Genomic DNA, 26196 nt, shown 5'->3' with positions numbered 1-26196 from the left:
CAGTCTTCCTGGAAACATTCCTGACCATGTTCAATTATAAGTTAAGTGGTGAGACTAGTTTTGAATTAAATTTCCAACTGTTGGATTTTTTAGTGTTAAGTTTAATTTCTGGAAACATAGAAAGTGAAATTCTATTGTAATTTTTCAGAAATGGCTTCAAGAGGTGACAACAGAAATGTTATTCCATCTGACAACCTTAAGCCTTGCAAGATTCTTAAAGGAAGATCTAGAGAGATCAAGTGTAATTAACGGAAATCATAAAATTGTATGATAATATCTCTGAATTAATCAGAGGCGATTAGTATGTTATCCTTGTGTCAACTATAGCATATATGATTGCTATGTAGCTTTGTTTGAAAGCAAAGATAAGACAACTTATTAGGGTAGGTGAATATATTTTTGAATTTTTTAATTCCAAATATATTCTTAAATTTGTGGTTCTTAGTGATTACCTGATCACTGATCACTGATCACAGTGATAGAAAACTAGTGGTTCCTAGAAGGTGTTACACCACTGGCTACACAGTTATGAGATTGTGGTTCCTAGTAATGAACAGATTACTGATCACATGTCAAGATATGATGGTTCCTAGTAGTGGAAAGGCTACTGATCATATGTCAAGACATGATGATTCCTAGTAATGAAAGAGTTTATTGATCCTATATCAAGATGTTGTGATTCCTAATAATAAAGTGACTACTGATCACAGGTTAAGACATTGTGATTTCTAGTAGTAGAAAGTCTACCGACCACATGCTGAGAAATTAGTGATTCCTAATTATAAGACTACTGGCCATGTTATGAAGTTCTGAATAGTAGACTATTGAACACTAGATTTATGTTTCCTAATAGTAAGACTATTGGTTTCAGAGTGATAGGTTGGACCAAATATATTTGGATGCCTAATTCGATTGATGACATTCTGAGAATATATTTATTGTCATATGATTTTGAGAGTTTCATAATCATTTTGACACAAAGTAGGTTCATATTTTATTCAACGTGAGAGATGTCCTACTAGTACATGTTTGGTACAAAGTAGGTTCATATTTTATTATTAATAACTTCCCTAATAAATTTACTCATCGGTATACAGTCTCCCTGTAACATTTAAGGTAAATTATTAAGCCTCTGTTTGGGAAGTGGGTTGACTTTTTGATTTTTTGGCTTTTTTGACTATTTTAACCTGGGCTTAAAAGCTTGGTTTGGGAAGGACTTTTTGGCTTTTTGATTTTTTTGAGTTTTTTTGTGAGAGAAAAATGTAATGATTATGGGTTGGATGTGATGTTTTGTTTGTTATGGCTAAAATAGCCTATTTTGTTTTTTGTGGCTAAAATAGCCAAAAAAACCTGCAAACCCACTTGCCAAACACAGGCTAAGAAGTCTTAATAGTTTGATCTAATTTTAATTAAATTCTATTGAAAATAAGTTTTAATAAAATTGTTATTAAAATTTTTTGTAACAATTTTTTATAAATATCTCTAAAAATTGACAATTAATAATTTTTTTTGTCACGATTTTTATACATTATTGATAAAACTATAATCAGTGACTTTTTTTATAATAAATTTTTTAAATTGTTGCTAAAATTAAAAAATTAATAACATTTTTTATAACAATTTTTTTGAGGGATACTTTTTCATAAATTCCTTTTCACTTACTTATGTTCCATTTAGTCCATATTATTTTCTTATATTCCAATAAGTCCTACGAGTGACATAGTTACCAAAATACTCTTAATAATATTCACATTTACAATGTGAATGTTCCATAATGTAAATATTATGTGAATGTTCACACCATCAATATAAATGTTAATATATCAATGTGAACATTCACACTGTCAATGTGAACATTCACCTTATAAATATATGAATGTTTATATCACCAAATTGCTAAACGTTCAAAAAATATTTGCAATGGTAGAAATGTCCATAAAATACTTTAAATATGAGAATTATGATTTGGTAAATCAAATGTGCAAATAATAGGATTTATTGAAAAATAAAAATATTTTATGAACTAATTAAGATACAAATACTTGAAAAGAAATTTTATAATAAATCTCTCTTTTTTTAAATTGTCATCAAAATTTATAATTAGTAATATATATATATATATATATTTTTAATGATAAAAGGGTAAATTACACTGACACCCCTTGAGGTTTATGTTTATTACAATTTCTCCCTCAACTTTTAAAAATTACATCTCCCTCACTGAGGTTTAAAGTTTCATTATAGATTCCTCCTCAGCAATTTAAATTTTTTAAATACCAATTTTATCCTCGCTGGATAAATTACATTGACACCCCTCACATTTTAGAAATTACAATCCACTCCTTAAGGTTTAAAGTAATATTACCAATTGTCCTCTCCATTAATACTAGTTGGGAAAAAAAATTCATTGAAAACAAAATTTAATAGGGAAAAAAATTATTTGAAAAAAAATTAATTGAAAAATTTTTTGTTAGTAAAATTTTTAAATTTCTATTTAAAAACCGACGTAAACTCATTTTTTGAATTTACGTTTTTTTCTCAAATTTACAAACTGAGACAACAATTTATAAACCAAAAAAATTATCAAACAAGTTTTTATGATAGTTTTTAAAATTTTTGTAAATATAAATTGAAAATTGAAAACAAAATGGTTACCAAACAGGCCTTAGATGGTAAAAATGGCGTAAAATTAACAAATAATTAAATAAGTTACTAACATAAGAAATGACTTAGCAAAAGATTCTTAGGTTATGTATGGTTTGATTTTTAGAATTTTTTTTAAAAATTTAAAATTAATTTGGTTAAGAAATAAAAAATAAAAAATAATTATTAGTTAAGGGTAAAAAATAATTATCATTTTAACTTTTGGGCAGGTTATATAAATTCGTACGACTATTTTAATTTAATTTATAAAAAATTATTTCTAACCACTCGAAAGATAAAAATCATATAAAAATGATAATTATTTTTTATTTTTTTATTTCTTAACCAAAATTAATTTTTAATTTTTAAAAAAAATTTCTAAAAATCAAACCATACATAACCTAAGAATCTTTTGATAACTTATTTCTTATGTTGGTAACTTATTTAATTATTTGTTAATTTTACGACATTTTTACCATCTGAAACCTGTTTAGTAACCATTTCGTTTTTAGTTTTAAATTTATATTTACAAAAATTTTAAAAACTGTCATAAAAACTTGTTTGATAATTTTTTTTTTGGGTTTATAAATAGTTGTCTCAGTTTGTAAATTTGAGGAAAAACGTAAATTCAAAAAATGAGTTTACGTTAGTTTTTAAACAGAAATGTAAAAATTTTACTAACAAATTTTTTTTTTCAAATAATATTTTTTTAATTAATTTTTTTCCAATAATTTTTTTTTCAACTAATATTAATCGAGGAGGCAATTGGTAATACTACTTTAAACCTTAGGGAGGGGATTGTAATTTTTAAAATATAAGAGGTGTCAATATAATTTATCCAATGAGGATAAAATTAATATTTAAAAAAATTAAATTGCTAATGAGAGAATCTGTAATAAAATTTTAAATCTCAATAAATGAGATATAATTTTTAAAAAGTGAAAAAAGAAACTGCAATAAACATAAATTTCAAAAAGTGTCGGTGTAATTTACTCTAAAATGTTTTAATATATCATTAAAAATTAAAAAATGCTTAGAAACACTAAAAAGAGAGCACTAAGGGGAGCACTAAAAATATGACAATAGATCCCGCTCACTTTCTAATCCTTGTTAGTTTTTTTATTAGTAATATATTTTTTAGTGATTTAAATCATTATTTTTAAAAATTAGTTATCATACCAGATGTACATATTACACACCTCCCCCACGTTTACTACCTACCTATCCCCCTCCAACCAACGAAGGAGAAAAGCTACCCTTCTTCTACACACTCCTCTCAAAGAAGTCTTCTTCTTCTTCTTCTTCCTCCTCACTCTCGATAATAAACCCTTCCTTCTTCCCCGGAAAATTCAAAACTTCTGGCAATGAGGCCCGCTGGAATTCTCGCCGGACTCTTCCTCCTCCTCGCTCTCTACTGCGGAATCGACCCCTTCAAACACAGCGCAATCTCCGACTTCCCTGACTTCGAAACCTACAAGGTCGAAATGCCCGATTGGTCCGATGTTCCTGCGATGAAAGACTCCGAGAATCTGTTGCAGAAATCGGAAATTAAGTTTCTGAATCAGATTCAAGGTCCGGAAAGCATGGCGTTCGATCCGCAGGGCCGTGGACCCTATACTGGTGTTGCTGATGGGAGGATTTTGTTCTGGAATGGCGATAAGTGGATCGATTTTGCGTATACTTCGCCTAATCGGTGAGTTTTGGTAATGGGTTTTTGATTCCTTCTTTGTTTTGATGTTCTTGTTGTTATGCTAAAAATTTTGTTTGATTATCTTCTTGTCTGGAACCTTTTTTTTTTGGCTATTGTTGTTGTTGTTTTTCTGCGAATTTTAGTTATTTTCGGCTTGATTATTTATTAGTTTCGAATGTTTTGCTGCAAATTTGCGTTGTTTTGGGTTTGATTATATGTGTGTTTCGAACGTTTCATTTTGGAGTGTGGATTCTCAAGTTGGAAACTTGAGAGAACAGTTTTGGGCTTTTGGTGCCCATTTTGGACCCGACTTAGGTAATTTCAACAGTTCTCTTGGATTCATTGAATAGAATGTTTATGCATTTATATATTTTAAATCACATGTACACTATAAAAAGTGTAAATTACAAATAGACTCCTGAGGTGAGGTGAGGTGAGGTGAGGTGAGGTGAGGTTTGATTAAAATATGAATCATCTTGGTTTTGAAAATTACATTCCACTCCTGAGGTTTATAATTTTATAATAAATTACCCATTTTATTAATAAATTATCAACTCAATTAATAGTTTTTAATGATATTAGAAAAATGTTTCAATTAATAATTTAGGTAATTTTATTATTGTATAGGAGAGCAATTATGAATTTTATTTTTTTAGTTAATTCTATTAAATAAAAAATACTAACAAGGAGGTATTTGTAATTTTTCAAATCACGGAGGCAATTTGTACTTTAAGCAAATCTTAGGTGGTGTATTTGTAATTTACCCTTATAAAAAATAGTCAATTGTTCTTAAAATTATATTTATCTAACAACTATTAAAAAAATAACAGTTGAGATCACCCAGATCGGCTTCAAAATAGCCCCCCAACCCCTTTGGTTTTCTTCTTGTTCTTCTTTCTCAAGTTATTGCTGAAAGTTTGTACTGCTTACCCGCAGGATTGATAAATTGATGGGGTATGGATACCATCACAAGTGTTTTTATTTTTTTATTTTTTATCTATGAAAAATAGATACGATCATGCTTTGTACTTTTTAACGTATGAACTTCAATTTGTGCATCATGAAGCTCTTGGTAAAGCTGTTAGTTCAGATTGTTTTTTAAATAATATGAGGAAGGGATTTTACAATATGATGAAGGAAGAGATATGATAGGAAAAATGGGAAAATGTTAGGTAGTTCCATAATACCACGGGTGTTATGGCTGGCATGGTGTTTCTGGAAAATGAGGAACTGCAAAACATAGTTAGTGTCTCCGAACTACCGAAGAAATGTGGGTCAGCATTGTTCTATCCATAAAATTTCCTGCTACATTATTGGTTGGTTGTACTATGTGGATAATGGCCCCATGATACTCCAAAACTACCTAATAATTACTTGGAGAAATATGTGATGAGGCTGCAAAATCAGAGAGCACCATTTTATTCTTCACAAAAATAATAATAATAATAAAAAATAAATATTTAAAAAATCAAAGAGCACCTTTTTATTCATGATCATATACAGCTTCTGATTTGTGGCATTTATTTCTCTTTATATTCAGTATCTAGTAGGTTTTGTCTTACTTGCCTTGACCTGGAATTGTTTGAAGTAGAGTCCTATGTCTTTTGCTTTGAGATTGGAAATAAATGAATATAAGAATATTATGACCAGTGGAGATTTCAGTCAAAAATAAAAAGGGGAATTACCATTCAGGGTTTGTTTTAAAAAATTATTATACATTAGTGAAAAAGCTTATAATTGTAATTATTAATTAATATTTATAATGTTTACCACGTTTTTTTAATTATTTTTTCTTTCCACCACTAATCTGTTATTTGCCCAAAATAAAAAATGGTTTCTTATTTATTTATTTTTTTGGTCGATGGAGGTTAACAGTTATGGTTCCTCCTTTATTGATGTCAATGACAATCTTGAATTTACACTTTGTGCTTTACTTCTTTTTTTATTTTTTATTTTTATATTTTCACATATACATGGGATTTTTAACCAAAAATAATATATCACCCTGTTTGATTTTCAGTATTCAAAAACAGTTTTCTGAGTTTTCAATTCGTATTTTTTTTATATTTTTAATATTTTTTAAATTATTCTAATCATTTTTTTAAAAAATTTTTAGATTGACCTAATCTTAATATGCTTAAAAACTAAAAAATTCATTGAATACAAAAAATATGAAAATATATTGAATTTTTTTTTATTTTTTTATTTTTTGTATTTAGTGATTTTTTTTAAGTTTTTTTTTTTTTTTTCCCCACAAATATTATACTTTTTAAGTGTATTTAGGTTAGGTGTATCTAAAAAATAAAAAAAAAATTGCGTAAAATATTTAAAAAAATCACTAAAAAAAAAAAATACAGAAAATAAAAAACTCAGTCTTCTGGAACCAAAAATGGTGATTATTTTGTTTTACAAAGAATAACCATTGTTGCCAATATCTTGCATGGAAATGCCTGCTGGGGATGTAGAGAGCGAGAGGTCTCCCTTCCTTGGTTGGCTCAGTGGCGATCAGGTAGGATAAGACCCTCTGTTAATTTTCCACCAAATGGCTGCAGTTGTCATATGACGACTCCCAACTAACTGGAAGACAAAGAGTTTCAAATTTTGCTACAAGTATTAATTTGATAATTGTGCCATTCCTGATTATTTTTAGGGTGAACTTTGATGTAATTTTAGTGATGTAGATTTGATGAATTCTTGTTGGTTTGGCACTGCAATGGAAATGCAATCACTTGATCCAAGTTATTTATACCAAATCATAGGATCCTGAAGGGCTTTGAGAATAAATGTTTAAATGCCTAACTTGTTCCCACCATTACTCACTTCTAAGTTCTAAACCCGGTACCTTTTTTTTGTTTCTTTATTTTGTTTGCAATTGTTAGTAGCTGAATGTTTGTATAAAGATACTTTCCGTAGTAATGTATACTGAATCCTCTGATACAAGTTATTTATGCTAATTGAAATTGACCATGCACAGAATTTAAGGAAAGCACCTTTGAATAATAAATTTACATGAAATTGAGTGAAACCAAAGGCAATAAGATGCTAAGGATTGAAGACTTTTGGAATATGCGGTGGCTTATCGGACTACATCCTAGGAGGCGTCGGTGAATATGGCTGCGATGTATCTTGATGGTTCAACCAAGTTCTGGTGGCGGACCAAAAGACATAAAGAACATAGAGCGTGAAGTGCAATTAGATCCATTTTGGGGATGAGTTTCAGGCAAAATGTTGGGTTCCTTCCCCGTTGTGGTCTGCCATGTTGATGAGCCTGAGGCAAACAAGCCCCATATGCTAGTATGTCAAGGCCGTGTTTACTGTTTATGTCTCTTGCATGACCACTTGATGAAATGTGGAAGGAAGTAGGGAAGGATTCCTCTTTGGCTAATAGGTACTTTAACTGGTATTCCTATGATCGGTTCAATAGGTCTTTTCTTATACGGTTCATATTCCGGATTGGGTTCATCCTTGTAGTAATCGAATGAATTGGGTTGTGCCTATTCGGAATGAAATGACAAAAGAACCGGGCTCGTAGTTCTCCCTAGACATTTTTTTTTTAAGATGGAAGAGGACCGGCTCCTCAATTCCATGAAAAGGCTCCAACCTGCACCAAACTGTTCAAGATATAGGGGCAGTAGAGACAGCTAGCTTGCTAGATTGAAAGTACATTGCCAGGGAGATAAATTTTTGGAAAATTGGTATTATATTTAATAAAAATTTAAAGAAGGGTAATGTGGGGAACTGATAATTGAACTTTTTGAATTTTGAATTTTACATGTGTCACTTAGCGATAACTTAGCTTAGGCATTTTAACATGCCTGATTAGAATGTTTGACAGGCAATTTGTTGACAGAAAATGAAGCAAGAAAGTTTAATTACTGAGTTATTTGACACGCCAAATGTAATAGAGTGAGTTAGTTGGTTTCTTATTTGAAGCCTAAATAGCTCCCAGAGGCGATCAGCAAATGAAAATGGGGGGGGGGGGGGGGTGTGTTAGTGATTGGATGGATGAGTGTTTCTGTGTATGCATATGGAGGAAGAGGTAGAGGTATGGGTCATAACATGCTATCATGTCTTGGAAGAACATATGTGATCTTAGCAAGAATGAATGAAAGACAATGCTCCAGGGATCCCATAGTTTCTTTATCCATGTTGCAAATGGGAGAGAGAATGAGAGAGATGTATGGGCAGCATAAATTGCCTCCATCTGTTAGTTTAAAAAAAAAAAAATTGTTTTGCCTAAGAGCTACTGGTTAGAGCAAGTCTAGTTATTTCCATCCCAAGTATTCAGATGTTTATTTGTATTTTTTTAAGGAAAGCTTTGATTTGGTACGGCTTTTTGAGCTTTTGAAACTGTCATTCTTTTGTTATGTCTTTCAGATTGAGTTATAAATGTCTTTCCAAGATCTCAGCTTGTTTTTCACTTTTGGTCCCCACATATCTTAAAGGTTTCATTAAAGCAAATGAACTTTGAAATTTTTGTGATTGTTTAATAGTCAGAACAAAATACGTGCATGTTGCATAGTTTTCAAGCCATGATTAATAGTTTTGTTGTTTCTCCTGAACTTCTATGGATTTCAGGTATTAAAAAAAAATTGATTATTACTTGGATAAGTCCTCCAAGAAACTTATAAGATATGAGTTCCTCCTCAATTAGGTGGCTATTTATTGACAAGATCCTTAAAGAATCCTCTGTTGCAGTTAATTGACATTGTATTCTGTTTAATTGGACTAAAACTATTTTTGCCTTTTTTGGTTTGCGAGGAAAAAGAAAGAATATATACTCAATATGATTTAAACATTTAAAAGAGAAAACAGAAGTGCCTTCTTTCTCGGGGAAAAAAACATTAAAAGGTAGTTTATGTAATATTATTCTCCAAATATCACTCGATTTTATCCACATGCAAACTCAATTACCACATGCAAACTCACTCGATATTTATTTATCAGTTTACTTTTCTGTTTTGTTACTCTCTCCAAACTCAAGTTGGTTAGTTCCTATCCCTCTTGAGTTTGAGGGGGGCTGTTAATGTACACTAAACCTAACCCACTAACCTAACCCACTACATCCACCCCACTAAACCTAACACACTCACCAGCTCCACTACCACCCACCACCTCCACTACCATCCACTACCACCACTCACTTACCTCACACCTCTCCTATATAATAGCTTGTAACATACAAATCAATACACATCAATCTATCAATAAATCAATAATACAATTCTCTATTTCTCTTTATACATTAAATTTCTACATGGTATCAGAGCAAGGTTAAGCACTTAGTATTTTTCGTTTCACCGGCGGGCGGCAACCTCGCCTTGGCCGCCCGCCGGACCTCAACCTATTCCGCTTATTTTCTGCACATACCTTCCCATCACTGCCTAAATCCTCTCTCTTGAGGCCAATGTGAATTCCTCTTCTTCATAATCTGCACTAACTGTGGCATCTTTTCCTGGGACAAACTCTGCAACCCAACACTCAATCTATGCTTCTCCTCCATGCTCATTTGCCTCTTGTTAGGATCCTTCGCTTTCGGCTTTGGTTTGGGCTTCGCCACAGCCTTGAGCTTCACTGCAGCTTTCAGCTTCACGGCAGCCTTCGGTTTCACAGCAGCTTTTGGCTTCGCAGCTGGCTTGGCCTTTGCCGCTGGCTTGGGCTTCGCAGCGGCTTTAGCTTTTGGCGCAGCAGCTTCTGTCTTAGCCGGAGCCTTCTTTTCCTTTTTCGCTTTTACAGCCTTCGGCTTTGCAGCAGCCTTCGGCTTTGCTTCCCTCTGGTGGCTCCCCAGGTTCCACCTGAGCTGCATGATTCATTTATAGCTGCAATTGATAAGGGAAGTATTAGAACAATGCCCAATAGAAGTATGCCAGCTGCTCCTTACTCTACTCCTGGAGCACTATTAATAGGTGATGCTTTCAACATGCGTCATCCTTTAACTGGTGGAGGAATGACTGGAGCGCTGTATAAGGTGTTTTGTGCATCTCCTGATCAAGCAAGGAAGGAAATGCGTGAAGCATGTTTTGATTATTTGAGCCTTGGAGGTGTGTGTTCAACAGGACCAGTGGCTTTACTCTCTGGTCTAAATCCTAGCCCATTGAGCTTGATACTCCATTTCTTTGCTATAGCCATATATGGTGTTGGCCGTCTCTTGCTACCATTTCCTTCCCCTAAGCGCTTGTGGATAGCAGCTTGATTATTTTTGGGTGCATCGGCTATCATTTTTCCCCTCTTTCTCTCACATGGGCTCGTCCCCTCTCTCTCCTCCGTTTGATTTCAAAATCCATTATTTTTATTTATTTTCTTCAAACCACTTTCCTTATTTCCCCCATCTTTCATTTTGATTTCAAATATATTTTTATTATTTTTTTTCTTTATTTTTCTTTCACATTATTTTTTAATCTTTTTCAAATTCCATTCATACCATATAGCTTTGCACACCAAACCATCTTTTATTCATCTCAGGGATCAACCCCGATCACAATTTTAACAAAAAAAAAAAAAAAAAAAAAAAAAAAAAAAAAAAACCACAACAACACCAACCACAACACCACAAGATTTGTTTTCTTTTCTGCAGACGGCCACCCACCGACCTCACTTTTTCGCCTATTCCGCCGGTCTTTTCTTCTTGCCTCCGTCCTGGGCGGCCCTTGACGGTGTTGCCTCCGTGTTTCCCACTCCACTGGGCACGATCACTCCACCCTGCTCCTCCACTACAGCATATGGCGGACCTCCAAATCGGAACATAACGGTGGCCTTCCGCTTCAGCTCCTTATTTTCCGCCTTTAGCACACTTATCTCTGCTCGCGCATCCTTATACATGCGTTGGAGCAGAGCCAGTTGGCCGTTTAAATGCTGCACCTCATTTGTCCTGCTCTGCAGCCGGTGCGACAAGTTTGTGACCGCAGTCATGGTTTCCACACATGATTTCAGAGTATACTGATTGGCCTCAATATCAGTTTGCACCGCCATTTTTTGCTCCACCGACCGCATCGGAAAGTTCAACGGAGCAAACACAGAGGTGTTTGGTTGATGTTCACTGGCCACCGCACCAGTTCTCTCTCTTGTTGACTCATTGAGGTCGGGAAAAAGAGTGAGCAGACCACGGGACGAAGAAGCCATATTCTGGGTAGCTGAACGGGAAGACGAGGCCATGTTATGGGTTGCTGAGTGTTTCAGAGAAAGGTTGGTTACAGAATGGCAACAGAGTGTTCCAGAATCTCTTTCTCAGAAACGGAAGAGTTTTTTCAAAGGATTTTCGGCGGTTTCAGACTGGTTTGCACAGCCTCCGCCTCAACCTTGGTTAAATAGCCGAGGCCGACACGCCACTCTGTCGCTCACGTGCCTCGCCGCGTCTCCGGCTCACCTTTTAATGGCTCGACGCTTTCTGTCAGGCACGCCTTTTGATGAAGTGGGCGCGCCTTTTGAGGGTGCGACTTTTGAGGGCTCACTATATATATCCATATATATATATATTTGGGCAGCCTATATACACCATCATACAGTGTATTTTTTAAGGGTCCGACAAGACTCTGTAAACTGTCCCGACATTGATTCCGGTTAGCTCCTTTATGGGTCCGACAAGACTCTGTAAACTGTCCCGACATAGATTCCGGTTAGTTTCTATAAGGGTCCGACAAGACTCTGTAAACTGTCCCGACATAGATACCGGTTAGTTTCTACAAGGGTCCGACAAGACTCTGTAAACTGTCCCGACATTGATTCCGGTTAGTTTCTACAAGGGTCCAGCAAGACTCCGTAAACTGTCACAACATTGTCTTCTACAACGGTCCGACATGACCCCATAAACTGTCTTCTACAAACGGTCCGACATGACCCAATAAACTGTCTTCTACAACGGTCCGACATGACCCAATAAACTGTCTTCTACAACGGTCCGACATGACCCCATAAACTGTCTTCTACAACGGTCCGACATGACCCCCTAAACTGTCTTCTACAGCGGAATGACACCCCCATACAGTGTCCTCTACCACGTTATGGCACCACCTTTCAGTGTCTTCACCAACGGTCTGACACGACCATACAGTGTCTCCTATCTTTTTTTTTTTATTATTTTTATGTATTTTCTTGTTTTGTTCCTCTCTTCAAACTCAAGTTGGTTAGTTTCTATCCTCCTTGAGTTTGTGGGGGGCTGTTAGAATTTACGATCACCTACCACACACTTACCATCACCTACCACACACTCACCTACTACACTCACCTACTCCTCACCTACCACCACCTAACCTACATCTATATAATCAATCCATTGTAACAGAACAAATATCAATCAATCTTGTAATAAATCAATCAATAATACAATTCTCTATTTCTCTTTATACATTAAATTTCTACACAAACTGAAGAAATTTTCTCCCCTCTGCCTCTTCCCCTCCATGGAAAGTCAGTTTAAAAGGTATGCAAATAAAGGAATGCCATTATTTTCTGATCAGTTGGACCTGTGGTTTTCTCTATGGCAGAGAGACTTACCCTTACTACAAGATTTTTTTGTTTGAAAAATTATATTAAGGAATAATATACTAGCATGTGTCTACAATTTGCTGGTTAGCTATGAGCATGATCCGATACTCTTTTCGTTCTAACTAGTGGTAAGTTGCTTCATTAATAGGCCAGTAGGATTTATTGTTTGGCTGGTGTGCAATTAATGAAATTTGTTAAACAAGTCATTTGGGTTTGGCAAACTCTTTTTTAGCACTTTTTTATTGATTTTTTTTTGACTTTGGTGAACTCTTTTTTGAAGTTTTGGTCATTTTTTTTTAGGTCTTTCTGGACTAGAAGGTCCTTAGTTTTTTTTTTTTTTTTTTTTTTTTTTTTTTTTTTTTTTTTTTTTTAATGAAACAAATTTGGAAAAAAAAAAATGATATTTTTTTTAACCTTTTTTTTTGTGTTCTTGTCATTGTTGTTAGCATATTATATTAGCCGAAAGTGTTAGCATATTATATTAGCCGAAAGTTACACTAGGGTCTGTAATCATTTTGTGCCCTCAGGGATCATCTTGTAATTGTGTTTCTTGTAAATCCTAATCTTCATTTATAAATAGGGGGTGATATTCTATCATACCCTAAGCTGGTTACCCAAGCTTCATGGTATCAGAGCTTCACCTCTAGGGTTAGGATTCAAAACATACCTAGTTGGATCATCTGCTGGGTCGATCTTCAGCCACCGTCGTCATTCTGCTTCGTCTTCGTCTCCGTCTCAGCTTCGTCACTCGTCGATCTCAGCTCCGCAGCTCGTCAATCTCAGCTCCTCCAGCGGTTCTTCGCTCATCGCCCTCGTCGTCCTCTGTCGTCTTCGTCACTCCTCCCCGATCAGCCCACTCATCCCCTTCGTCGTTCGTCTCCACCCCCTCGTCGTCCTCTGATCTCCTACCCAGGTATATATAACTATATCTATCCTGATATATCTATCAATCTAGCCTAATATTATAATAAATCTAGCCTAATATCTATATTTATATATATCCTGATAAATCTAGCCTAATATCTATATTTATATATAAATACATGTATACATAAATAACTCAATATATATATAATAATAAAATAAAAAAAAAACAACAACAACAAAAACACAAAAAAAAAAAAACACAAAAAAAAAAAGAAAAAAAAAAAAGAAAAAAAAAGAAAAAAAAACAAAATGGTTTCTTAATGTCTTTATAGTGATCATTGTGCCTGTTATCTACCTTCTGGGATTGTGATTGCCACTAGTTTTGTTGCGGGTTCGGTAGTATTGTATCCATGACAAATTCCACCAGTGTGTCCCCTTCTTCTCAAACACCAAAGAGTGAGAGTCTCATTCTACCTACTACCATGACTGAGAACCCCAACCCTAGTCTGAAAATCACCACCTCTCTATTTAATGGTCAGAACTACCTCGCATGGTCTCAAAGTTTGACTATGTTCTTGAAGAGCAGAGGGAAGATGGGGTATGTTGATGGCAGGATACAGGCACCTAGTACCACTGACTCAGGTTATGACCAATGGGAGATTACCAACTCTTTGATTATGAGTTGGCTTATCCATTCGATGGTTCCAGAACTTGGTGAGAGCTACTTGTCTATGGAGACTGCCCAGGACGTTTGGGAGGCTGTGGCTGTTACCTATTCCCGCAAAGGGAATTTTTCACAGGCATTTGAGTTGCGCCGCTCTATTGAGAGCTCACTTCAGGGGGAGCAGACTGTTCTTCAGTACTTCACTTTCCTCACCAACGGCTGGAAACGCCTTGACCACCTGGAAGACTATAAACCCGTTTGCCCTACTGATTCTGTCGGGTACAAGCAGTTCATCGCACGGGAACGGGTCTTTAAATTTTTGGCCGGCCTAAATGTGGAGTATGATCCAGTTAGGGGTCGAGTTCTGAGTATGGACACTCTTCCTTCACTTCAAGAGGCATTTGCCTATGTACAAAATGAGGAGAGTCGCCGATCTACTATGATGTCCCCTGTCTCTACTGACCGTTCCGCATTACTATCTACTCCTCGAGATGGCCTCAGCCTGCCTCCTCCGTCTGTTGCTAAGGAGTCTGTCTCCTGTGATTATTGCAAGAAGCCGCGGCATACTCGTGAGACGTGTTGGAAGCTTCATGGGACTCCATCCGGGGGTCGAGGTGATCGGTCTGGTTCTCGAGGAGGTCAGTCAGGCCCATCTAGAGGACGTGGTTCCTATTACCGGGCTCATTAGTCTAGTGCCGTTGATACCCTTGATTCTAATTCTACTTCTGTTACCCAAGCTTCTGATACTGAGCTGGAGGATGCTTTGCGCCAATTGTTGGACCGCCGATCTTCTACTGCTCTCAGTACCGCTTCCTCGTCCTTTGCCCGCTCAGGTAACTTAGCATCTTCTCCTTGTACTTTCCTGTGTCATACATCTTTGCCTTGGATTATTGATTCTGGTGCCTCCGATCATATGTCTGGCTTTTCTGATCTTTTCTCTGCCTATAAGCCCTCTTCAGGTCAGGACAAAGTTAGGATTGCCGATGGTATTGTTTCTTCCATTTCTGGAAAAGGTTTAGTCCAAGTCACTCCTACCATACATCTATCTTCTGTTCTCCATGTTCCCAAGTTTTCTGTTAATTTGTTATCCTTAAGTCGTCTTACCCAGTATTTAAATTGTAGTGTGACGTTTTTTCCTGATTATTGTCTTTTTCAGGACCTTGTCACGGGGAGGACGATTGACAGTGGTAGTGCAGAAAATGGTCTCTACTTCCTAGATCAACCAGACAAACTTGCTTATTCTTCCACCACATCTTCTACTACCCCCGCTGATTTATGGCTGTGGCATCGGCGTCTTGGGCATCCCTCATTTCATTTACTTAAGCATTTATTTCTGTTAAAATTTACCATCACCTACCACCACCTACTCCTCACCTACTACACTCACCCTCTCCTATATAATGAGCCACTCACCATTTGTAATATACACAATAACATTATATCAATCAATAATACATACAATTTATCTCTATCAATATATTTTACATGGTATCAGAGTTATAAGATTTAGGCCTATACTCCTTTCTTTCCGGCGGGCAGCCGGCCGGCAACCTTGCCTTCGCTGCCCGCGGGAGTTTTTTCAACACATATCACAAACACATACCTTCACTCCGCTGCCACAAATTTCACATCTACTCTCTCTCTCAATTTCTTTTACACTCTCCTGGAATTGAAGCCGAACCGAGGGCCTCCTTCATCGGTACAGATAGATCAGATACGATCTTCGCTTCACCTCTCAAGATCTGTTACGATGTACACTTCAAGGAAGAAGATACACAAAGATCAGGATGCGGCACCCACTGAATTTGGGGAGACAGTTGCACAGACATTATTTGATTTGGAAAACTCCAACCAAGGAGACCCACGGCTCTCTCTCACTCTCGGCATCAACCTCTCTCTCTATCTCTCACAGAGCTTCATACACTTCAACCCCACCACACACACATGGATTATTATAAGCTCCCTTGGTCAAGCTTCCATCCCACTCTGTTGGGCACATGGCCACCGCTGCTGCATCTGCTTCATCATCATCCACCTCTTGAAGCAAAGCTTTTTCACCTTTGCAGCTTTTGAACATGGTTTCCAAAGAGCAACAGCCAGTCTTTGTCTGGTCAAAGGACTAGCCTAAACCTCACAGCCAGTCTTTGTTCCCAACTTTTGTTTGTTTTTTATTTTATATATATATATATATCTCTATCTCTTTTTATTCTATTATCTTATTCAAACCCATTTTCCTTTTCTTCTTTTATTTCTTTATTTTTTTCTTTTCATCCATTTTACACTACCAAACACTTTACACCCACTCTCTCTCCTCACTTTGCATCCACCGCCCAAACTTTTTTTATTCTCAAGCTTAATTGGTGCACTCCTTGTTCCCCACTTTCTTTATTTTATATATATATATATATCTCTTTTTATTATATATTAAAAAAAAAAAAAAATGTCATCATCTCTCCTTCATTTTTTGATTTCAAATATATTTTTATTCTTTCTTTCTTTATTTTTCTTTCACATTATTTTTAATCTTTTTCCAATTCCATTCATACCATCTGGCTTTGCACACCAAACCATCTTTTATTCATCTCAGGGATCAACCTCGATCACAATTTTACACAAAAAAAAAAAAAAAAAAAAAAACAACAACAACAAAAACAACACCAAACCAACACAAATCGGCACAGTGGGATTTTTCTTCTCTACTCTGCCGCCGGTCTCTTCTTCTTGCCTCCGTCCTGGACGGCCCTTGACGGTGTTGCCTCCGTGTTTCCTAAACCACCAAGCACGTTGCCTCCTCCCTGCTCCTCCACTACAGCATATGGTGGACCTCCAAATCGGAACATCACGGTGGCCTTCCGCTTCAGCTCCTTGTTTTCTGTCTTTAGCACACTTATCTCTGCTCGCGCATCCTTATACATGCGTTGGAGCAGAGCCAGCTGGGAGTTTAACTGTTGCACCTCATTTGTCCTGCTCTGCAGCCGGTGCGACAAGTTTGTGACCGCAGTCATGGTTTCCACACATGACTTCAGAGTATACTGATTGGCCTCAATATCCGTTTGCACTGCCATTTTTTGCTCCACAGACCGCATCGGAAAGTTCAACGGAGCAAAACCAGAGGTGTTTGGTTGAGGTTCACTGGCCACCGCACCCGTTATCTCTCTTGTTGACTCGTTGAGGTCGGGAAAGAGAGTGAGTAGACCACGGGAAGACGAGGCCATTTTCTGGACAACAGAGTGTTACAGAGTATTACAGAGTTTCTCTCTTAGCAAAACGAAGAATTTTTCAGAGGTTTCTCTCAGTTTTTCTATCTCAGCTTCTGCCTCAGCCTCAGCCTCCGTCTTGGTTAAATAGCCGAGGCAGCCACGCGTATCGCGCGCCACTTGACGCCAGACGACAAACGGGCGCGCCAGCCAAGGCACTCCCGTGCTTCGCCATCATATCTGGCACGCCTTTTTATGGATTGGGCACGCCTTTTGATGGCACGCCTTTTGATAGATTGGGCACACCTTTTGAGGGTGCGACTTTTTAGGGGTCCGACAAGACTCTGTAAACTGTCCCGACATTGATTCCGGTTAGCTCCTTCATGGGTCCGACAAGACTCTGTAAACTGTCCCGACATTGATTCCGGTTAGCTCCTTCATGGGTCCGACAAGACTCTATAAACTGTCCCGACATTACTTCCGGTTAGCTCCTTTATGGGTCCGACAAGACTCTGTAAACTGTCCCGACATTAATTTCGGTTAGTTCCTTTATGGGTCCGACAAGACTCTGTAAACTGTCCCGACATTGATTCCGGTTAGTTTCTACAAGGGTCCAGCAAGACTCTGTAAACTGTCACAACAACTGTCACCACATTGTCTGCTACAACGGTCCGACATGACCCCATAAACTGTCTTCTACATCGGTCTGACACCGCCATCCAGTGTCCTCTACACCGTTATGACACCACCATACAGTGTCCTCTACAACGTTATGACACCCCCATACAGTGTCCTCTACAACGTTATGACACCCCCATACAGTGTCTCCTATCCTCTTTTATTTTTATGTATTTTCTTGTTTTGTTACTCTCTCCAAACTCAAGTTGGTTAGTTTCTATCCTCCTTGAGTTTGCGGGGGGTTGTTAAAATTTACCATCACCTACCACCAATTTACCATCACCTACCACCACCTACTCCTCACCTACTCCTCACCTACTACACTCACCCTCTCCTATATAATGAGCCACTCACCATTTGTAATATACACAATAACATTATATCAATCAATAATACATACAATTTATCTCTATCAATATATTTTACAATTTCCTTCTAGTTTCGCAAATCATCATGTGTCTGACTTTCTTTGTGAGTCTTGTCAACTTGGAAAACAACATAGAGCTTCTTTTGCTCCCAGTTTGAATAAAAGCTTCGTTCCTTTTTCATTAATACATTCTGATGTTTGGGGTCCCTCTCGTGTTCTGTCTGTGAAAGGTCATCGCTGGTTTGTTACATTTATTGATGATTTTTCTCGTGCTACTTGGGTGTATCTCATGAAAGATAAGAGTGAGGTTTTCTCTGTGTTTCGCACTTTTCATAAGATGATTTGTACTCAGTTTGGAGCCACTATCAAAATATTTCGTTCTGATAATGGCGGGGAATACATAGCTTTTGGGTTAGGACAATATTTCTCTACTCATGGCATTATCCATCAGACCTCTTGCACCAATACCCCTCAACAAAATGGGGTGGCCGAACGCAAGAATCGGCATCTTCTTGGCATGGCTCGGTGCATGTGTTTTTTTATGCATGTGCCTCGGCCCTATTGGGGCGACGCTGTTCTCACCGCTGCCCATCTTATTAATCGTCTCCCTACCCAGGTCTTGAACAAACAGGCTCCGCTTCAAGTCCTCCTCGGTTCTCCGTCCTTGTTTTCTATTCCTCCCAAAATATTTGGTTGTGTCTATTTTGTCCATGATCACTCTCCCTCTCGTGGTAAGTTGGACCCTCGCTCCCTCAAGTGTGTTTTCCTTGGTTACTCTCCTACTCAAAAGGGGTATAAATGTTACCACCCTTCTTCTCGTAAGTGGTTTGTGTCCATGGATGTCACTTTCTTTGAGTCCCAGTCCTATTTCTTGTCCTCTCCGGTGTCACCGTCCTCATTTTCGGGGGAGCCTTGGTGTGAAGTGAGTCCTGTGCCTCCTATGGTGGAACCAGTTGTTCTTGCACCACCCTCTACTACTGTGCTTCCTATGGTGGAACCAGTTGTTCTTGCACCCTCCTCTTCTACTAGGACTATAGAACCCACTGTCACCAAGAATAAGGACGGACATGTTTATGTCCGGGACATAGACAGAAAACAAGTTAACTGGATACACGGGACAGTCTCTGCTACTCCACTGCCATCTCCTGCTTCTGATAAGAGTCTAGGTAACTTTGAATCTCTTGAGTCCATTGATCTTGATGTTCCTATTGCCAAGAGGAAGGGTGTGAGATCTTGTACTCAACATCCTATCTCACAGTTTGTATCATACTCTCATTTGTCATCCTCATATAGAGCGTTTGTGTCCAATATTTCCTCTGTTAGCATTCCTAATCATTTTCAGGATGCTCTTGCTACCTCTGAGTGGAAACTAGCCATGATTGAGGAAATGAAAGCACTTAGGAAGAATGGCACTTGGGAATTGATTGAGTTACCTACGGGCAAACGACCTGTGGGATGTAAATGGGTATATACTGTGAAACACAAAGCAGATGGGTCTATTGAGCGTTACAAGGCAAGACTTGTGGCAAAAGGGTTTACTCAGACATATGGCATTGATTATCAGGAGACCTTCGCACCCGTGGCTAAAATGAATTCAGTCAGAGTACTTCTCTCTCTAGCAGCTAATCTAGATTGGCCGCTTTATCAGTTTGATGTCAAGAATGCTTTTCTCCATGGTGACCTCGAAGAAGAAGTATATATGGACATTCCTCCGGGTTTTGAGGATCATCAAACAGAAGGCAAAGTATGCAAACTTCGGAAGTCATTATATGGTCTCAAACAGTCTCCAAGGGCTTGGTTTGAGAGATTCACTCAGGCTATGGTTAAATATGGCTTCAAACAAAGTCAGGCAGATCACATATTGTTTGTGAAACATTCCTCACGCGGTAAGACTACAGCACTTATTGTTTATGTAGATGACATAGTTCTTACAGGCAATGATAGTGGGGAAATACCTCTGTTGAAGAAATATTTAGCTCAAGAGTTTGAAATCAAAGACTTGGGAAGCTTGAAGTATTTTCTGGGAATTGAAGTTGCTCGCTCGAAGGATGGGATATTTATCTCACAAAGAAAATATGTGCTTGACCTGTTGAAGGAAACTGGGATGCTTGGCTGCAAGGCATGTGCCACCCCATTGGAACCCAATCAGAAATTGGGGGATGATGAAGGAGGAGAAGTTGTGGATAGGGGGAGCTATCAACGATTAGTGGGTAAGCTCATTTACCTATCTCACTCCCGTCCTGATATTGCTGTTGCTGTCAGTGTAGTTAGTCAGTTTATGCATGCTCCTCATCAGATTCACTTTGAGGCTGTCATGAGAATCTTGAGGTATTTGAAGTCTGCTCCTGGTAAGGGTCTGTATTTTTCAAAGTATGATCATCTTCGTGTAGAAGCCTATACAGATGCTGACTGGGCTGGGTCAGTTACTGATAGGAGATCAACTTCAGGGTATTGCACATTTGTTGGCGGCAACCTAGTTACTTGGAGGAGTAAGAAACAGAATGTGGTTGCCAGGTCAAGTGCAGAAGCTGAGTTTAGAGCTATGGCACAAGGTGTGTGTGAACTTTTATGGATCAAATTATTGTTGAGTGATCTAGGTATTGATCAGACGGACTCCATGCGGTTATACTGTGACAATAAGGCCGCCATCAACATCGCTCACAATCCAGTTCAACATGACAGGACAAAACATGTTGAGATTGATCGCTACTTCATTAAGGAGAAACTCACTAGTGGTACCATTTGTACTCCTTTTGTCCAGTCTGGTGAACAACTTGCTGACATTCTCACCAAAGGGATTGGGAATAAACCATTTCATGAAATATTAGGCAAGCTGGGCATGAGAGATATCTTCGCACCAGCTTGAGGGGGAGTGTTAGCATATTATATTAGCCGAAAGTGTTAGCATATTATATTAGCCGAAAGTTACACTAGGGTCTGTAATCATTTTGTGCCCTCAGGGATCATCTTGTAATTGTGTTTCTTGTAAACCCTAATCTTCATTTATAAATAGGGGGTGATATTCTATCATACCCTAAGCTGGTTACCCAAGCTTCAATTGTCACCTATATAAGTGGTTTCCAAATGAGGGTGTTAGCATTTTTGTCTAAAATAGTTAAAAAATTGCTATATAAGCGGTTGACAAACACCTTCCAAGAGAGAAACTTCTTCTGGTTCACTGTGCTTGCTTATTTTTCATTTAGGAAAAGCTTTCAGTCTGCTGTGTTCTTGTTAAATTCTCGAAGATATTCTTTTTATGATGCTTTGTCTGAAATTTAATCCCTTTTTAACCATATATGATTTGGGATTCAGGTCATCACTATGTGACCCAAAGCCATCGCCTTCGAGCTACCTGAAGAACGAGCACATATGTGGCAGGCCTTTGGGGCTTCGATTTGACAAGAAAACAGGTGATTTGTATATTGCGGATGCATATTTTGGGCTGATGAAGGTTGGGCCTGAGGGTGGACTGGCAACATCACTAACAAATGAGGTGGAAGGAATGCCACTGAGGTTCACTAATGATCTGGACATAGATGACGAAGGAAATATTTATTTCACGGACAGCAGCACCAAATACCAAAGGCGGTAGGTTTTTAATTCTATTCTGTTTTCAAATGCCGGCAATGTATGTGTTAAAGTTGCTGCTTGAAGTCATTGAATTTGTGAGCAAAGCCCTACTAAGTGATTGGCCAATATTCACAATTCTATGGTGGGTACACCCCTGATGATTGTGCATAACTTTGTAAGTTCAGCTAAAGAAGGCACATGTTTTTTTGAACTTCTTTTGTCTTTCGTGATTTTTTTTTTTATAGATTTGTGTCAAAAAAATTTACAATTCAGGTCTGTCTAGTCTAGAAGGATCTAAAAAGTAAAAGAAATTTGAAAAACCCAAAAAAATTCCGACTTTTTATGCTTTTTTTTCATCTTTAGTGGACTTTTTTTTTTTTCAAAAGGTTATTTTTATTTTGCACTTTCCAAGTCGGTCTAGTGAAGTATAACCTAAAAGTGTAGAGTTGTTTTGAAATTTTTTTAAAAATGTTCACTAGTGATGAAAAAAAAAAAAAAAAACTAACAAAAAAGTTGCTAAAAAAGCACTTGCCAAATGCTGTAAACAGAAGTTGAAATTTGGTTTCATGCATCAGGTATGGTGAAAGCAGGAGGCACATGTTTGTGGTGTTTTTATTCTGAACTAAGAAATTAAGTGAGGAAATTATCCTGAATGAATTTATAATGGCAATCACGCTTCTTTCTTTTTTATATTTAGGCTTGGTTTGGCATGTTTGAAAAAAGTCAAAAAGTCACTATCCTATTTAAGTCACATCATCTTATTTAAGTCACACCACCTCTCTAACCCATCACTTCAAACTCAATCCAAATCCAACCCATATTTCATAAAAAGTCAAAAAGTACACTTATTTACATCATCTCAAACAACCCCTTAGTTTCTTTGAAAGGAAAAATAAATAAGTAGATGCACTTACATTGTTGTTACTCAATTCATTATTGAAAAGATAAATTCTTTATCAGAATTACTACTAGATCTCTGATCAGATTCCCTTTATTACTAGCTTAAACCTTTTCACGTTATTTAACTTATTATAATTAATTGGTCTAGAAACCCTTCAACTTGATACCTGCAAGTTGTTGAGAGCAGCCCCTTTAAGCCCGGTCTTAGGCCCTGTTTGGTGCAGCTTATAGATTTTGTTTTTTTTTTTGGAAATCTATTCTAGTGTTTGGTGTAGCTTCTACTGACAGCTTATTAGGAAGCAATCACTAAGTAAGCTGGAAAAAAGCTTGTTATTGAGAAGCAAGGAAATGTGTGCTTTTAGCTTCTACTTTCTAATTATTAATTTATCAGCTTTCAACTTGCAAGAAGTTCCACCAAACAACCTCCTATTATGTTATGGGGAACTTAACTGCACTTGGATGCTGTTTCTTTGTTGTGAATAGCTGTGTTTTGATCATTATCCTAGACTCCTAGTTCTTTAATGGTATTTGTTTTCAGGAACTTCATGCAGTTGGTTTTCTCTGCGGAAGATAGCGGGAAAGTTCTGAAATACAATCCCAATACCAAGGAAACCACTGTCCTTGTTCGGAATCTCCAATTCCCTAATGGTGTGTCCCTAAGTAAGGATGGTTCATTTTTTGTATTCTGTGAAGGGTCTGTTGGCAGGTAAATCTGTTCACTTATTGAAATTTTGCATGGGCATGACTCATAACATGGTAGTCCTCACATGTTAGCATAATCGGCCACATATATAACTAAGACCTGCATGAGAATCACCCTGATTGGGGGAAGAACAACTGTTGACATTGCTGTGGTACAGATGTTGCGCCCATTACATGTCCAATTTTTTGTGTGATAGAAATGTAGCTACCAATTAACTCTTATGAGTGCTTTCCATATGTTTCGTGTTCTGTTGTGCATATATGATATATATATATATATATATATATTTTGTTGATCTCCTTTTGTATTAGTTAATTGTATGACTTGTGTGTTGATATTGATGACTTGTGTGTTGTGATCATGAAGGATTTTGTTGCCCTTGAACACTACCAAGCAACCAGCATCTCGTACTAAAATGAAAAATTAGTGTTTTGTAAAAAAGAAATGACAAATAGGTGTTATATTGTGGGGAGATGCTATAATGTGCACCCCCAAAAGAGTGCATATGGGATTATCAAACTCAAAACAAGTATTTATGTCACAATATGGGAGAAATCTACAATGTGGTAAAGTTATGAATAGTGAATTTATGTTGTGCACTATAAAGTAATGAATGGTGAAATTATGACACTTTGTGATTTTTGTTATGACATTTTCGTGGTGAGAAAAAAAATTATAACATTTTAATTTTGTGAAAAAATTACAAAGTGCATGCCATATGCACTCTTTTGGGGGTGCACATTATAGCCTCTCCCGTAGAGGCATCTTCTCCTGTTTTGTGGCATAAATACTTGTTTCGAATTTGATGATTATAGAGACAGATTATATAATGTAGTACATCATTAACCAAGGAAGTAGAGGCATAGGTGTCAAAAACCCCGGTTTTTGACTAAATTACTTGCAGGCACTTGTGAATTTCTACGGCGTTCATTATGAAACTGGGCTTGTGAAATTTCAATTTGACAATGGGAATTATGTCAATAATATTTTACATGTTGTCTTCTATTCTTTTTTTTTTTTTTTTTCCTGATTGAAGAATATTGGTAACCTTATATTTCTTAAACCACTGACCATGATAAAATAGTTTTCTTTTGTGTCTTCTAAAACACACATTGTTGAGTTCTTGTGATAGAATCTCAAAGTTGACAGTCAGTGGGTTTGATTTCTTTAAGTTATATAGAGTTTTGTGAGATTTGAACTAAGACACTTGCCTCCTCTAAGACATAGGTACAAAATGATGTGGCCAGGTATAAATACATGAATTGGGCTGATTTTGTTAAATATCTTCCTTGAAAAGCAATACATAATTCTTACTTTGTGACACAATCTTCAATGAGATATGAAAATTTTCACTCAATTGGCTATTTCCAGTTTTCTCATGTGATCTTCACTATTTGTTTGTTCTCCCTAATATGAAATTTTATTGGATGTCTAATTATTATAAGATAATTACTTTAGAAGTACATTAAATTGTTATAATATAATGTATTCAAAGTCCACATTTTAAAGCATATGATGTTACTCATTCCGGTGCAATTTATGTTCCAGGTACCGTAGCTTTGCTATTGTCATTTACCTTCAATTTTTCTTGGTTTTTGGTGATGTAGATTACGTAAGTATTGGTTGAAAGGCAAGAAAGCAGGGACCTCAGAAGTTATGGCTGTCCTACCTGGATTTCCGGACAACGTCCGAACAAACGACAAAGGTGAATTTTGGGTAGCAGTCCACTGTCGCCGCACCTACTACACTTACCTATGCGCTTTATACCCAAAAGTACGGAAATTCTTGCTAAAACTGCCGATCCCGGCAAAGATTCAATACCACCTCCACACTGGCGGGAAGCTCCACGCCGTAGCTGTGAAGTACAGCCCAGAGGGTGAGCTAATACAGATATTGGAGGACAGTGAAGGCAAGGTTGTTAAAGCAATTAGCGAAGTGGAAGAGAAGGACGGGAAGCTGTGGATGGGAAGTGTTTTGATGCCTTTTGTCGCGGTTTACAAATTATAATGAGGGTACGGAACCTCCTTGTTATTTGTTTTTTTTCGATGGTACTGTTGCTCATTTTGATTTTGGAGGTTTCTTCTCCTCTTATGTGCTTTTCGGCTTAGGTAGTCTCTTTTTAGGGCTGGGATTTGAATCTTTTACCTATAGATGTTGTAAGTCTTGGTTTATCCTGATTAGGGCTGCAAACGAGTCGAGTTGAGCCGAGCTTTAGTGTGTTTGGGCTTGTTTATTAAGATTTTAACGAGCTCGAGCTCGAGCTGAATAAAAATTTAACGAACCGAGCTCGAGCCTGTTCACAAATCTTAACGAGCAAAAAAATGTGAGACTACAGTTACAATTAAAACTTTGATTATACAATTATATATACAATATATATAAACATACTAAAAAAAAGTTCATATTTTACTAAAATAATAATATCTACTACCACTA

General features: G+C 37.1%; 1 protein-coding gene across 1 annotated transcript; it reads left to right on the top strand.

The window, feature by feature from the left end:
• The first annotated feature begins 3815 nt into the window (after positions 1-3815).
• Positions 3816-25968, top strand: LOC145808002 (protein STRICTOSIDINE SYNTHASE-LIKE 3-like). The gene is made up of 4 exons (XM_082907255.1): positions 3816-4336; positions 21900-22175; positions 23596-23763; positions 25368-25968. The coding sequence occupies exons 1-4, from the start codon at positions 4008-4010 to the stop codon at positions 25765-25767; spliced, it is 1173 nt and encodes a 390-aa protein (XP_082763381.1). The 5' UTR covers positions 3816-4007; the 3' UTR covers positions 25768-25968.
• Positions 25969-26196: the final 228 nt, after the last annotated feature.

Source organism: Camellia sinensis, chromosome 14, assembly GCF_055761805.1.
Source record: "Camellia sinensis isolate YWXY chromosome 14, ASM5576180v1, whole genome shotgun sequence".
Taxonomy (NCBI): Eukaryota; Viridiplantae; Streptophyta; class Magnoliopsida; order Ericales; family Theaceae; genus Camellia; species Camellia sinensis.
The sequence above is the reverse complement of the archived record's forward strand: the minus strand, read 5'-3'. Positions and strand labels throughout refer to the sequence as shown.